The sequence below is a fragment of the Myxine glutinosa genome, chromosome 3, assembly GCF_964187855.1.
Source record: "Myxine glutinosa chromosome 3, kmMyxGlut1.1, whole genome shotgun sequence".
Classification (NCBI taxonomy): Eukaryota; Metazoa; Chordata; class Myxini; order Myxiniformes; family Myxinidae; genus Myxine; species Myxine glutinosa.
In genome coordinates this window covers 108657732-108672354 of record NC_136263.1, presented here as the reverse complement: position 1 = coordinate 108672354, position 14623 = coordinate 108657732, and the positions used below count along the sequence as shown (strand labels likewise).

Below are 14623 nucleotides of genomic sequence, written 5' to 3'. Positions count from 1 at the left end.
AAAAAAGAAAAAGCATTTGTAAATGAAAATATATGTAAAAAAACATAAACATGGTTGTAAAAAAAATTAAAAACTTCAATCAATATGTAGCATTTGAAAATTGTAATTTCTATAATTGTGAGCTGTGAAATAAACATGACAATAATGTCTGTAAATGAAAAAAAGAAAAAGCATCTGTAAATGATTATATATGTAAAAAAACATAAACGTGGTTGTAAAAATAACAAAAACCTCAATCAATATCCAGCATTTGAAAATTGTAATTTCTATAATTGTAAACCGTGAAATAAACATGACAATAATGTCTGTAAATGAAAAAAAGAAAAAGCATCTGTAAATGAAAATATATGTAAAAAAACATAAACATGGTTGTAAAAAAAAAAAAAATCTCAATCAATATGTAGCATTTGAAAATTGTAATTTCTATAATTGTAAACTGCGAAATAAACATGACAATAATGTCTGTAAATGAAAAAAAGAAAAAGCATCTGTAAATGAAAATATATGTAAAAAAACATAAACATGGTTGTAAAAATAACAAAAACCTCAATCAATATCCAGCATTTGAAAATTGTAATTTCTATAATTGTAAACCGTGAAATAAACATGACAATAATGTCTGTAAATGAAAAAAAGAAAAAGCATTTGTAAATGAAAATATATGTAAAAAAACGTAAACATGGTTGTAAAAAAAAAAAAAAACCTCAATCAATATGTAGCATTTGAAATTGTAATTTCTATAATTGTAAACCGTGAAATAAGCATGACAATAATGTCTGTAAATGAAAAAAAGAAAAAGCATCTGTAAATGAAAATATATGTAAAAAAACATAAACGTGGTTGTAAAAATAACAAAAACCTCAATCAATATCCAGCATTTGAAAATTGTAATTTCTATAATTGTAAACCGTGAAATAAACATGACAATAATGTCTGTAAATGAAAAAAAGAAAAAGCATCTGTAAATGAAAATATATGTAAAAAAACATAAACATGGTTGTAAAAATAACAAAAACCTCAATCAATATCCAGCATTTGAAAATTGTAATTTCTATAATTGTAAACCGTGAAATAAACATGACAATAATGTCTGTAAATGAAAAAAAGAAAAAGCATCTGTAAATGAAAATATATGTAAAAAAACATAAACATGGTTGTAAAAAAAATAAAAACCTCAATCAATATGTAGCATTTGAAAATTGTAATTTCTATAATTGTAAACTGCGAAATAAACATGCAATAATGTCTGTAAATGAAAAAAAGAAAAAGCATCTGTAAATGAAAATATATGTAAAAAAAACATAAACATGGTTGTAAAAAAAATAAAAACCTCAATCAATATGTAGCATTTGAAAATTGTAATTTCTATAATTGTAAACTGCGAAATAAACATGCAATAATGTCTGTAAATGAAAAAAAGAAAAAGCATCTGTAAATGAAAATATATGTAAAAAAAACGTAAACATGGTTGTAAAAATAACAAAAACCTCAACCAATATCCAGCATTTGAAAATTGTAATTTCTATAATTGTAAACCGTGAAATAAACATGACAATAATGTCTGTAAATGAAAAAAAGAAAAAGCATTTGTAAATGAAAATATATGTAAAAAAACGTAAACATGGTTGTAAAAAAAAATAAAAACCTCAATCAATATGTAGCGTTTGAAAATTGTAATTTCTATAATTGTGAGCTGTGAAATAAACATGACAATAATGTCTGTAAATGAAAAAAAGAAAAAGCATCTGTAAATGAAAATATATGTAAAAAAACATAAACATGGTTGTAAAAATAACAAAAACCTCAATCAATATCCAGCATTTGAAAATTGTAATTTCTATAATTGTAAACCGTGAAATAAACATGACAATAATGTCTGTAAATGAAAAAAAGAAAAAGCATCTGTAAATGAAAATATATGTAAAAAAAACATAAACGTGGTTGTAAAAATAACAAAAACCTCAAGCAATATCCAGCATTTGAAAATTGTAATTTCTATAATTGTAAACCGTGAAATAAACATGACAATAATGTCTGTAAATGAAAAAAAGAAAAAGCATCTGTAAATGAAAATATATGTAAAAAAAACGTAAACATGGTTGTAAAAATAACAAAAACCTCAATCAATATCTCGCATTTGAAAATTGTAATTTCTATAATTGTAAACCGTGAAATAAGCATGACAATAATGTCCGTAAATTTAAAAAAAGAAGAGTCCGTAAGTTAAAACTTATGTTAAAAAAAACATAAACACATCCGTAAAATAAATCAATAAATAAACCTTTATTGATATCTAGCAGAAGGTTGGTGATGCTTGCCTCTAATCATAAAGCTTCTATTTACTATGTACCTACGTACGAAGCACAGTTCGTTATTGCTTACAGTGTTGTTGTTTCGGATGCAGCCAATGGCTGCTGGTTGCATCATTTTTCTTGAAGCACGTTTGTGCCGCTGATGCAGTGCCCCAATTACGAGTGAGTTGATACTCAATTTGTGGACCTCGGAAGGATGACAAGCTGAGTCAACCCCCCTGGCATTAATTCAACAATCGACTGGGATTTGAACTCAGGATCCTAGGATCCCAAGCCTGCACCCTAACCGTTAAGCCAACAACAGGCTTTTGCACTGGTGTTTCGCAGGTCGGGTCTATCGTCCCTTGGATGGAAATTAAGTTGGGGCACTGACTGCTAGCAATGATTGCAGGTGGATGTTATAAAGACCATGCACTTGATGTCTTATCGACAGAATAGGCAAGTTATCGCTGACACCCTGACCAAATTGCAAATTCCTGCCCAAACCTGCCCCACCAAGTGGAGATGGGCACCACCAGGTCTATGTGTCCATGGAAACACCAACATGGTGCCCTCACAATTTGCTAGGTGACTAAGTGATGGGTCAGATGATGATGATGATGATGATGATGGATCGACGTGATCTGCTTAACAGAAACTTTCCTCCTTCATGATGTCTCTGATTCCTTAGTATCTCTCCCGGGTTACTCCCTCCTCCGGTATGATAGACCTGAGCCTCGTCCTGGAGGTGGGGTTGCTATCTTTATCAAAAACTCTCTTCCTCACTCGCCCTGCACTGCACTCTCTCCACCTCACCCCCAGGAATACCTCTGGCTACGGCTTCCCCTTCGCTCCCACCTCTTGTTCATATGTGTGTTGTACCGTCCACCAAACAGTGATGACTCCATCTACATCTCGCTGTCTGATAATATGGACCAACTTCTGTCTACTCATCCCAACTCTCTCTTCCTCATATGTGGTGATTTCAATTGTCACCATGCCAGTTGGCTGGGTGTGGGTCCCTCTCTCACCAGCCATGGCTCCTCAGCAAAGGACTTCTGCGACTCACTGGGACTGACACAATCTGTCAATTTCCCGACCCGGATCTCAGTCAACGGAGCATCTTATCTTCTGGACTTGGTTATGACTAACTTCCCTGAAAATGTCTGCTGCTCTTCTTCTGCTCCAATCGGCTCATCTGATCATGTGCTTGTTAAAGTGGACATGTCTCTGACCATTCTCAGGGAGCCTGCTCAGCGTCGACGAGTCTGGCATTTCACTCAGGCCAACTGGCACGGTCTTCAAGCAGCCATCAATCATTTGGACTGGTCTCCCATCTCTACCACCTCTGACATCAACTCATCCTGGGAATTCTTCCAAAGTAAATTGCTCTCTCTCATGCACAGATTTATCCCATCTCGTCTTCAGTTGTCATACCCTTCCTCCCATCCATGGTACACGGAATCTTGTGGTGAGGCTGTTTCCCAGAAACAACTTGCATTCGTCTCCTGGAAAGCAAATCCAACGGAAGGAAATCTCATTTCCTTTCACAAAGCCCGAAACAAGTGTGTGTACACCCTCAGGAGAGCCAGGAAACAATATCTCTCTGTTCTCAAGACCGAACTCTCTTATCTGTCTCCCTCTTCCAAATCCTGGTGGCGTCTGGTCAAATCTGTTTCTGGTGTTTGTTCCCCCTCCATCCCCTCCCTTACCTCAAACGGCTACACAGCTGACTCCGCACGTGAAAAAGCTGAATGCCTCAACTCTGTGTTTGCCTCCAAATCTTGTGTCCCAAACCCATCCCTCTCTGTACCCACCGTACCCAGTCGTACCCAGCTGCTCCTGGACTCCGTGTCCTTTCCTCCTGACAAGGTGGAAAAGTTTCTGTCAACCCTCGACTCTGATTCTGCAACTGGACCTGACGGCATCAGCCCACGGGTCCTAAACTCCTGTTCTGCTGCTCTTTCACTCCCTCTCTCTGTTCTCTTCACCCTCTCTTTTGCTCAAGGTCATCTGCCATCAGCTTGGAAATCAGCCAACATCACCGCTTTGCACAAAAAATGTGCAAAAACAGATCCTAGCAACTACAGACCAATCAGCCTTCTCCCAATTATCAGCAAAGTCATGGAATCCATCATTGCTTCAGATATGAAATCTTTCCTCTTCTCCAATGGCTTGATCTCTGATCATCAATTTGGATTCAGACCAGGTCATTCTACTCTGGACATGTTGCTTCTGCTGTCTCAACAATGGATGGAGGTCCTCAATGCCAAACAGGGAATTAGAGCTGTCTTCCTCGACATATCACGTGCCTTCGATACGGTCTGGCACCCCGCTCTGCTCACTCAACTCTCCTCCTTTGGTATCCATGGAAATCTCCAAGCATGGCTGGCGGACTTCCTCTCTCGTCGTCGTCAACGTGTGGCCCTGAATGGGTTTCTCTCATCTCCTCTTCCTGTTCAGGCTGGAGTTCCCCAAGGCAGTGTTCTGGGCCCTGTGCTTTTTCTGGTCTTCCTCAATGATCTCTCTGACTCTCTTGAAAATCCTCTCTATATCTTTGCTGATGACTCCACTCTCTGCCACTCCATTCCTCATCCCTCAGATCGACAGTCTGCAGCCTCCTCACTCTCTGCAGACCTGGACAAAATCACAGACTGGGCAAACAAGTGGAACATGTCTTTCAATCCTGACAAATCTCACACTCTTACGATGTCTCTCCGAAAAGACCGACTGGACAACCCTCCCATCGACTTTCTGAATAATCCTCTCCAAGAAGTTCTGTCACTCAAGCTTTTGGGTCTCACTATCTGCCATGATCTTTCCTGGGAAAACCACATTTCCAAGCTGGCCTCCAAAGCCAGTCGCCGACTGGGCATCCTCCGTCGTGCGAAGTCCTTCCTTGGCACACCTGAGCTCCTCACCACATACAAGGCTTTCATCCGCAGCTCAATGGAATACTGCTCTCCTCTCTGGGCTGGCGCTCCTGCCTCACACCTAGCTCGTCTTCACGCTGTTGAAACCAAAGCATTCAGAATCATTGGAATCTCCCACGATGACGCTATCTCTGAGGGCCTTTCACTTACTCACCGCAGGCAGGTTGGTTATCTTTCCGTCTTCTACCGACTCCTCTCCGGCCTTGATCCCCCAGCTCTCTCTGGGCTCTGTCCCCCAAATATTCCTACAGGTCGCTCAAGATCTGCCTGCAACCCTCTTATGGTTAAACTGCCAAAATCAAGACTTTCTGTTCACCTTCACTCCTTCATTCCTCTTTTCTCCCGCCTCTGGAACAAACTCCCTCACTCTCTTCAATCCCACTCCTCCCTCCAGGTCTTTAAAACGGCTGTTCACCACCATCTCTTATCTTCCCCAATCCAAAACCTTGATCTTTTCTACCCCCGTTAATTTCACCCCAAATCCACTTTTTTGAGGTGACTTTTGTCTTCTTTCCTGGAAGTCCTTGGTATTCTTGCGTTTTATACCTATCCTGCCTCCCCACAGGCCCTCTCCCTCCCACTCATCTCCCGATGTCCCTGCTTTCAAATGTTGTGGTTGTGTGCTTCCTCCCCTTCTCTCCCCATCTTGTCGACCGGTCCCCTTTTTATATACTTTGTTTGCTTGTTTGTTTGATTTGTTTGTTTGATAAATGTTAGCTCTTTCACGAGCCTCGACTCTGTATACAAAAAAAAAGAGAAAAAAAAAAGGTATTTACCTTTGCCTTAATTTATTGTAATTCTGAAATTTTCCTTCACTCTTTTTATTTGTTTTTCTAATTTCCCCAATATACAGAAATCGAATTTCCACCGGCCACAAACGCTGACATATAGGAATGGATTTAGATTTCCACAAGAAAGCAGCAAGATCATCTTTGGCCCAAGGCAAGCAGAGGAGACGGAACAGTTGACTAAAATGGTAGCTGAACTTACTTACAAGCAGCGCGTACCTGCTGAGACGACATGCATCCTGCCTAAATATGTCATCTTTGACAAGAAGGTGAGAAAGTCACCCATAAAGCTCACCATTACTTTGTTTCATATGGATCTACGAGCACTTATAGAAGTCTCAATTGGAGCTCTCATGAATGACAATTACGTTTTGCAGGGCTGGCAGGATAACCTCGAGGTATAGTGCACTCACCTCTGAGCTGTCTAACCTGGGTTAGACTCTCAACCCAGCTGTAAACTCTCAGCCTGATGCTTTACAAGCAGGGCAATGCATTAACGTGTGCGCCGTCCATCACATGGACGTTAAACCAGAGGAGCCATCTGCCAGCTTTGGTTGTTGGTGTGTGTGGTTTATCTACGAAATAAGAGAGATGTCTGTCTATCTGTCTCTGTGTCGCCATTTTTCTCAAAGATGGCTGTACGGATCTTCGTCAAGCTTTCAGAGCTTCATCAGTGAGTGCTATAAGTGTTTTAGGCCCCAAAAAAAAAAATTTCTGAAAACGAAAATCGTTTTTTGGAGTTAAAAAATAATAATCGCTCGATAGTGCCTAAGCTTTTAAAATTAATGACAGTTAATATACAAGTACACATTCGCATAAATAAATACAAAACAATCACCAGACATTTGAACACAAATAAATCAAACAATTCCGGAAGTGTACGAAGTTGGTAGTACGGCTTCTTCTACTACCTGATCGGCATCACACTTAACTCAAAAACATGATGAACGCCACATTCACCCACCAGCATATATATGAATCGCCCTCCTCTCCTGCCTCCCCCCCCCCCCATCACCTCCCCTTCCCCTCCCCCCTTTTCCCCTCTCTCTCCCCCCCCCTTCTCCCCTCTCCCCCCTCCCATCCTCTTCCCCCCTCCCCTCCCACTTCCCCCCTCTCTCCCCCTTCTCCCATTCCCCCCTCCCTCCTCCACCCCTATCCCCCCTGTCCCCTCCCCTTCCACTCCCCCCTCCGCCCGGCAACGCCGGGTACTTCTTCTAGTTTCATATAAAGTAGGCCGCGGCCGGTTCCGGTTCCGGATTTTCACATTTTCATTGATATATTGAGTAGTAAGTTTATTTTATTTAAAGTTATCACCAGCACCCTGAGCTAATTCCTAATTCCTACACTTTCAGTTGCATATTCTGCATAGGAGTGGCGATTCATCCAGAATTGGTGGTCATCTCGAATCATTTCTCAACTTGTCACAATGTGCCTCGGAGCTCTGTAAAGAGTATGGGCCTCTACTTAATTATTTATCAATCAATTTTGCAAGCAAAGGCTTTTCCAGTTTATGGAAAGCAGTAGGAATGAATCATTCATACCTTTTAATACATTTAAATTTATTGATCGACTTGTATGCAAATTGATCAATTGTATATCAAAATCAGTTGGTATAAGATGATATACACAAAGTGACAGGATGGCCTAGGCCTAGATGTATGCATACTCGCTTCTTACCTGTCTAGCCTGGGTTTGAATCCCAACCCAACTATAAATTGTCATCCTGGTGTTACACAGGCAGGGTGATTCATCAATGTGCGTTCCGTCCCTCGGATGTACGCTAAACGGGCGTCCCGTCTGCCAGCATCCGTTGGTCGACGTTAAAGCTCCCAAGGTGTCCTTTGCGAAGAGTAGGTGAGCTATCGAGGATACGCCTCCACCCACGTTAGACGTCAACCTACTTTTACGTTTGATCTCAATGAAATGTCACATGAAATATGAACGGGGTCATATGAGAGGGAGAGTGCGTAAGAGAAAAGATAAGTGGGAGAGAGAAAACACCAGATGCTTGTAACTCCAGTTGTGATCTACCAGATGATTTTCAAAGTGCACATGACCTGTGGGACCCAAAAGTGAATCAGTTGCATCTTTCTATTAGACTTCATACGATTGCCAAGTTTGGTTGTAATCCCAAGTTTGGTAGTTCACAAGTTATCGAGTGGCACATCCAGACGGAGAATTTCACCCATTTTTGTTTAACCAGAAACTCACATTCAATGGAACAAGTTGCCAAGCAATACGAAGGTATGCTAGGCCTCCAAAATACCAACCAATACCTTCTACTGTCTTGGCATGATTTACCTTCGGTGGAAGCGCTTCACCAGTCCTGGTGATCCCCTCAGGATACTTGTCACTTACCTTACATAAACCCCAAGAACATCATTTCATCGTCATTATCTCTTCCAATCTAAAACGTTTCTGGAAAGTGATGTAATTATATTCGACCGAATACAAAAAAAATAATTAATGTATCATTTGAGTCTTCTTTTTTTTATGAATCCCAACAAAAATGACCCCAGGAATCTTAATTGTATGCTGTGATGTTGGCTGATTCCCAGTTAAGAAAGTAGATGGGGCCGGGTGAGGGGGGCTTCATGTGTTTGCTGTGGTATACTTTTGTCTTGTCTGTTTTGTCCATTTGCATGCATTTTACCAGGCACAAGGTAAAGTTGAAGTTACCTCTGCCACCAAAGGTGGATGGAGGTTATGTTTTCACCCCCTGTCTGTCTGTTTGTTTGTCTGTCTGTTTGTTTGTCTGTCTGTTTGTTTGTCTGTCTGTTTGTTTGTCGGTCTGTGAAGAAGATATCTCAAAACGTTGTGGACAGATTCAGACGAAATTTGGCAGAGACGTAGCGTATGTGCCAAGGACGAAATTCTTAGATTTTGGTGAATATCAGAATATGGATTCGGATACGAGAATTATTTAATTTTTTTAAGTGATTCTTCACCATTGAGTAATAGGGCCAAAACCGATACATCACACGATATCTCAAATAGTTATGGACAGATTTGGACGAAATTTGATGGACAGGTTGGGTGTGTGACACAGACGAATTGATTAGATTTTGCTGAAGATCTGAATATGGATTCGGATACGAGAATTATTTAATTTTTTTAAGTGATTCTTCACCATTGAGTAAAAGGGCCAAAACCGATACATCACACGATATCTCAAATAGTTATGGACAGATTTGGACGAAATTTGATGGACAGGTTGGGTGTGTGACACAGACGAATTGATTAGATTTTGCTGAAGATCTGAATATGGATTCGGATACGAGAATTATTTAATTTTTTAAGTGATTCTTCACCATTGAGTAATAGAGCCAAAACCGATACATCACACAATATCTCAAATAGTTATGGACAGATTTGGACGAAATTTGATGGACAGGTTGGGTGTGTGACACAGACGAATTGATTAGATTTTGGTGAAGATCTGAATATGGATTCGGATACGATAATTATTTAATTTTTAAGTGATCCTTCACCATTGAGAGATCGGACAAAAAGCGATATATAACATGATATTTAAAAAAGTTATGGACGAGTTATGACTAAACTTGGTGGACGAGTTGGTTAGGTGACAAGAACAAGCCGATTAAATTTTGGTTCAGGTCCAAATCCAGATCCGAGTGGATTTGGACCACTGGGAATTTGGACCAAATGAATCCAAGTGGGATATACACCGTAAACTGTTCAGCCTGGCGGAGGTATGCCCTCTATCGAGTGCCTTTCTAGTTTACATTGAAATTCCAAAGGTATGTCCACTCATTACTGTAGTTAGTCTGGTCTGTTAGGGGGATTTTAAGGGGGGATTGTGCAAATTTGTCTACAAGCATGAAACTTGGCACACTTGTAGTTTGTGACCTGCTGAATTCAAATCTGCCGGGAGCCAAAGCCAATTCTCAATGGGAGCGCCATATTTGACACTTCAAAATGGCCGCCACTCAAAAACTGACTTTTCCGTTACTAGCCAACCAAAAGTCACATAATTACAATTAAAAGCACTTTTCTAGGGTTTTGGACCTCACTGATTCTAAATCTGATGTCTGTTTGACAGTAGCCTTGACAGGAAATTTTACATTTTTTTATTTATGTTTGACAATTTTTTTATTTAAATTTTTATTTATTTATTATTATTTCATGAACATGGGATTGTGAGTTCTGGACCTTTGAGCCCAGATCTCTAGAGACTCAGGTGGTCCCTCAACACCAGAGCAGTAATTGGAGTATGACTTCTGTCTGAGGAGATACAGACCCATGACAGAGACCTGGTGAGCATAGCGAGTGCGCTTTATATGATGCTCATGAAGCACAGACTGGGCACGGCCAGATGTGAGGACCTGGGCCTGAGTAATAATGTTGCTCCACCCAGAGTCCCGCAGCAACTTACCAATCATCTGGTGCATTTTGTCCTCTATGTGTAGAGCGCCCATCATCAGGACCAGCTTATCTTCCCCCATTGTGTCAGGGAATGACCACTGCAGCTGCTTAGCGATGGCATACAGAGGCTGGTCACCACCAAGCACAGGAGTTTGACCAGGGTTGAGGGCCTCTGTGCCTTGCATTGTGAGATGCATTGCATGTTTCATCATAGAAGGTGTGGCTGCTTTGTCAGGGAACAGAGGTAGAACCCCTATCAATGCCTTAGGCTTCACAGAGTCATCACTCATGAGTCGGGAGTTGTAGCCTGACCAGGTGATGACTTCACCTTCTGGCAATGTGTCCTGTTTCAGCACTGTGGACACATGTGCTATCCAGGACTCATCCTTGAATTTGGCTCCATGTAGCAGATTATGAGATGGCCGAGAATTGAGATCTGGAGTACATGGTACATGCAAATCATTGCTTGAGAATTCAGCTGGCTGAACCACTGTGTAGGATTCAGGATACAGTAGTGTCTGTAGGATCCAGCTCAATAGAGGGTAGCTGTACTCCTTGGTTGTCCCAAGACAGGTGGTTTGTCACACTGATTGCTGTCTCATGGAACTCATCATGGGAGAAGTTACCTTGGTTGCTGCTATCCAAGTTGTCTACATCAAAGGTCACGAAGACCCCACTACGGATGTTTGTGGGCAGCACAACTCCATCCTGGACAAACTGTTTGACGTGTGCTCGTGCCATGGATCGCCTGATCTCCAAGACACGACTGTAAGACACAGAAACCCCAAAGGCATTGGCATTATTGATCTCTTTCTTCCGCCTACCCTCACCATGCAGCTTGAGGCCCTGGTACAAAGGGAAAGGGGTCTCATGTTCTTTGTTGTGACGGATGTTGCTGGACTTTGTGGCATGATGTGAACCACTGCAGGTATTATAAATAATCTGCTGGGCAATGGCGCTTGCAACTCTTGCCCTGCCTTGTACCTGCGCCTGCAACTCCTCATTGCTCTGTTCACGCAAGATTGAGGGGCCCTGGAGCAGGATGTTGAGGAAGCTTCTCAGCTGTCCAGGGATGGGAGATGTCAGGGAATCAGAGGCAAAAGAACCAGTAAATGGTTCTTGCCTCTGGAGACAGCATTTCCTAAGTATTACTGCTGCTCGCATCAACAACAAAGCATCATCCTGACCTATCTGGGACTTATGGGCTTCAGCTATTAGATCTCCAACGTTCTGGTTGCTAGAGATATAGACTTCCTTGCCCTGGGAGAACTCTGTCGACTCAGGAAGCAGCTTCAGAAGATACTCCTTGAACCGCGTGGCATGTGGTTCCCTGGTATCAGAACAGGGAATTCCCTGTTGCTCCACAAGTGTTCTATATAACGGTCGCAAAGCAGACAGTTTGAAGACTGAGTCAGAGTCCTCGACTAAAGCAACAATTTGCGCAATGGCAACTGAATTGAAGTGAGGGGCAGGAGGACCTGCAGATGATCTGCGATCCTCAGCACGAGCTGAGTCTCTCAGGTGCAAGTAACACTGTACATGATAGTAAGTGTCACCAGCGTGGGCATCAGCTGCGTGGGCAATCAGTTTGCCCAGAAGATTGAAATTGTTGGTGCTCTGAGCCCAGGTCTTTAAGTTTGTGTCTACATTAAATGTTTCAACTTTACGTAGATTCTTTTGGTCCTGTCCCTCACATATTATGCAACAAGGAGACTTCTGAGGAGCAGAAGACACTGCAAAACTGGACCGTAGTTTCTTAGGTGAGTTTTGGTCACTAGAATCCTCTTTTTCAGTGAACCTTCTCAGGCGAGAGTTACTGCAGTAGGTTCTGCAAACTTTGTGATATTTGGCATTGTGTGTCTGAAGCGTCTTAGCAATGCCCTGGCCCTCATCAAGCTGAGCCCATGACACTTTCAAACAAGAAGGCATGACACCAATGGCTTTAAAACCATTCAGATCTTTCTCAATTGAAGCAAGGCCCTCTTCCATTGGCGTCTGCAACCGTTCATCCTTTTCTTCTTGGCAGACACAGCTAAGCTCCCAGTTGATGGCATCCATCCTTGCCATCCACCACCAGTACAGCTAGGACTTCTATTCTCTATTCTTCTATTCTATTCTTCTATTCCCACAGCAGAACGACAGGCACCTGAAATAAAATTTAAAAAATAAAATTTAAATAAAAAAATTAAAATTTAAAAAAATTGCCAAACAAAAAAAAAAATATGTAAAATTTCCTGTCAAGGCTACTGTCAAACAGACATCAGATTTAGAATCAGTGAGGTCCAAAACCCTAGAAAAGTGCTTTTAATTGTAATTATGTGACTTTTGGTTGGCTAGTAACGGAAAAGTCAGTTTTTGAGTGGCGGTCATTTTGAAGTGTCAAATATGGCGCTCCCATTGAGAATTGGCTTTGGCTCCCGGCAGATTTGAATTCAGCATGTCAAAAACTACAAGTGTGCCAAATGTCATGCTTGTAGACAAATCTGCACAATTTTTCCCCTAACAGACCAGACGAAGTGGAAATCAATCAGTTCCACGACATTGTCCTGTAGGTAGGTTTAATGACAATTCGATCTCTGGCAATATCCTGTAGAAATACAATCATGCAATATATCAGGATCATGGAATCATAAAAAAGTTCAGTAATATCAATCAATGCAAGCAAGCCTAGATTATCTACGGATACGCACCATCCGAGTCTACACGTCTTAGATTAAATGTCACAGGAGTGTGCCGGAGCAGCAGTCGTCCGAGTTCTTAAAGACGCCTCTCAGTGGTTAGCGAGAGCATCACACCTGGGTTCAACTTAGGTACAATTTCATTACATTCTCCCCGCCGTTAGATCTACACTTCCGCTAGGCAGGAATCAAGCACGCAGCAGCATTAGTAGAGTAGCGATGTCAGTCCATGTCAGTCGATCCATCCGTAGCGATCAGGGCGGCGGATTTCCCTGCCAGCACGGGTCCGGAAACTACCGGGTACTACATCCCCAAGCCCGGAGTCCCCCGCGTCAGAGTAGCCGCCTGTGGCAGGCGATGGAGGGGGCACCACAGTGCCTACAGGCAGAGGTGTATTTTGCGACGGGAGGGACGGCAGATGTTCCATAGGCAGAACCACGGAAGAGTCCGTAGACTCGTAAATTGGTTCGTCAATGTCCCCGCAAGGGTCGATGGCCCCGCACAAGGGGCCAGGTGGCGTACGGAGACAGTGGACTCGCGTCCATCGGCCATCAACACGCGAGCATGCTCGCGATTAACCTGGAGTACCTGCACCTTATCCACTAGTGGATCATACTTGCTCGTGCGAACCGCACGTTTGAGGTAGGCCGACTCGGGCTCAGCGAGCCAACTAGGTAAAGATCGGATACCCCCCGAGCTCCTCGGGTGATGAAACATCCGTTTGTGAGGAGTCTGGTTGGTGGCCGTACATAGTAAAGCCCTGATTGAGTTCAGCGCCGCAGGTAACGACCAAGCCCATTTATCTAGGCCCCGGCCGAGGGACCTAAGGCTTAGCGTGACGGCCCTCCATATAATCCCATTGAAGCGTTCGACCTGCCCATTCGCCTGTGGTCTATACGGGGTGGTATAGCTAGAAGTGACATTATGCTGAAGTAAGAAGCTCCTCACTTCCTGGGACAGGAACACCGCACCTCGATCGGTATGCACGTAGGCCGGATTACCAAACATAGAAAACAAGTTCTGCAGACACCGTATAACTGTGGCGGCCGTCATATCTGCGCATGTGAAAGCGAAAGGGAATCGCGAGTACTCATCAACGATAGAGAGCAGATAATGAGAGTTACCCGACACCGGCACCGGCCCTTTGAAATCCATCGCCAATCACTCCCACGGTCTAGTAGCCCTGACCAGCGTCCCCATGGGGGGGGGTTGTTAAAACGCGGTTTGAGTTCCGCACATACAGCACAGTCGCGACAGACCTGGCGAATGTCCTCAACCGAGTATAGCAGATTACGACAACGCACAAAATGAGCGAAACGCGCCACCCCAGGATGACACAGAGTGTCGTGCAAAGCGCGCAGACCCTCCAAAGATGTGAGGCCCGCACACGTCGCCGGCCCCGACAAAGCGTTGGCAACCACACACGTTGCCGGCCGCGATAAAGCGTCGGCAACCAGGTTATCCCTCCCCGGGCGATATTTGATGGTGTAGCAGAAATCGGCGAGTTCGATGCGCCAGCGAGTGATTTTCTCATTGTTAATGCATTG

The 14623-nt window shown here is 42.6% G+C and overlaps 1 protein-coding gene across 2 annotated transcripts in view; it reads left to right on the top strand.

The window, feature by feature from the left end:
* The window catches only part of EFHC1 (EF-hand domain containing 1), a 97832-nt gene that overhangs the window by 20010 nt on the left and 63199 nt on the right, over positions 1-14623 (top strand). For both annotated transcript variants that reach the window (XM_068110223.2, XM_068110224.2), the window contains exon 2: positions 6078-6281. In XM_068110223.2, the coding sequence (XP_067966324.2) occupies positions 6078-6281 (204 nt within the window). The remainder of the gene's footprint in view (positions 1-6077; positions 6282-14623) is intronic.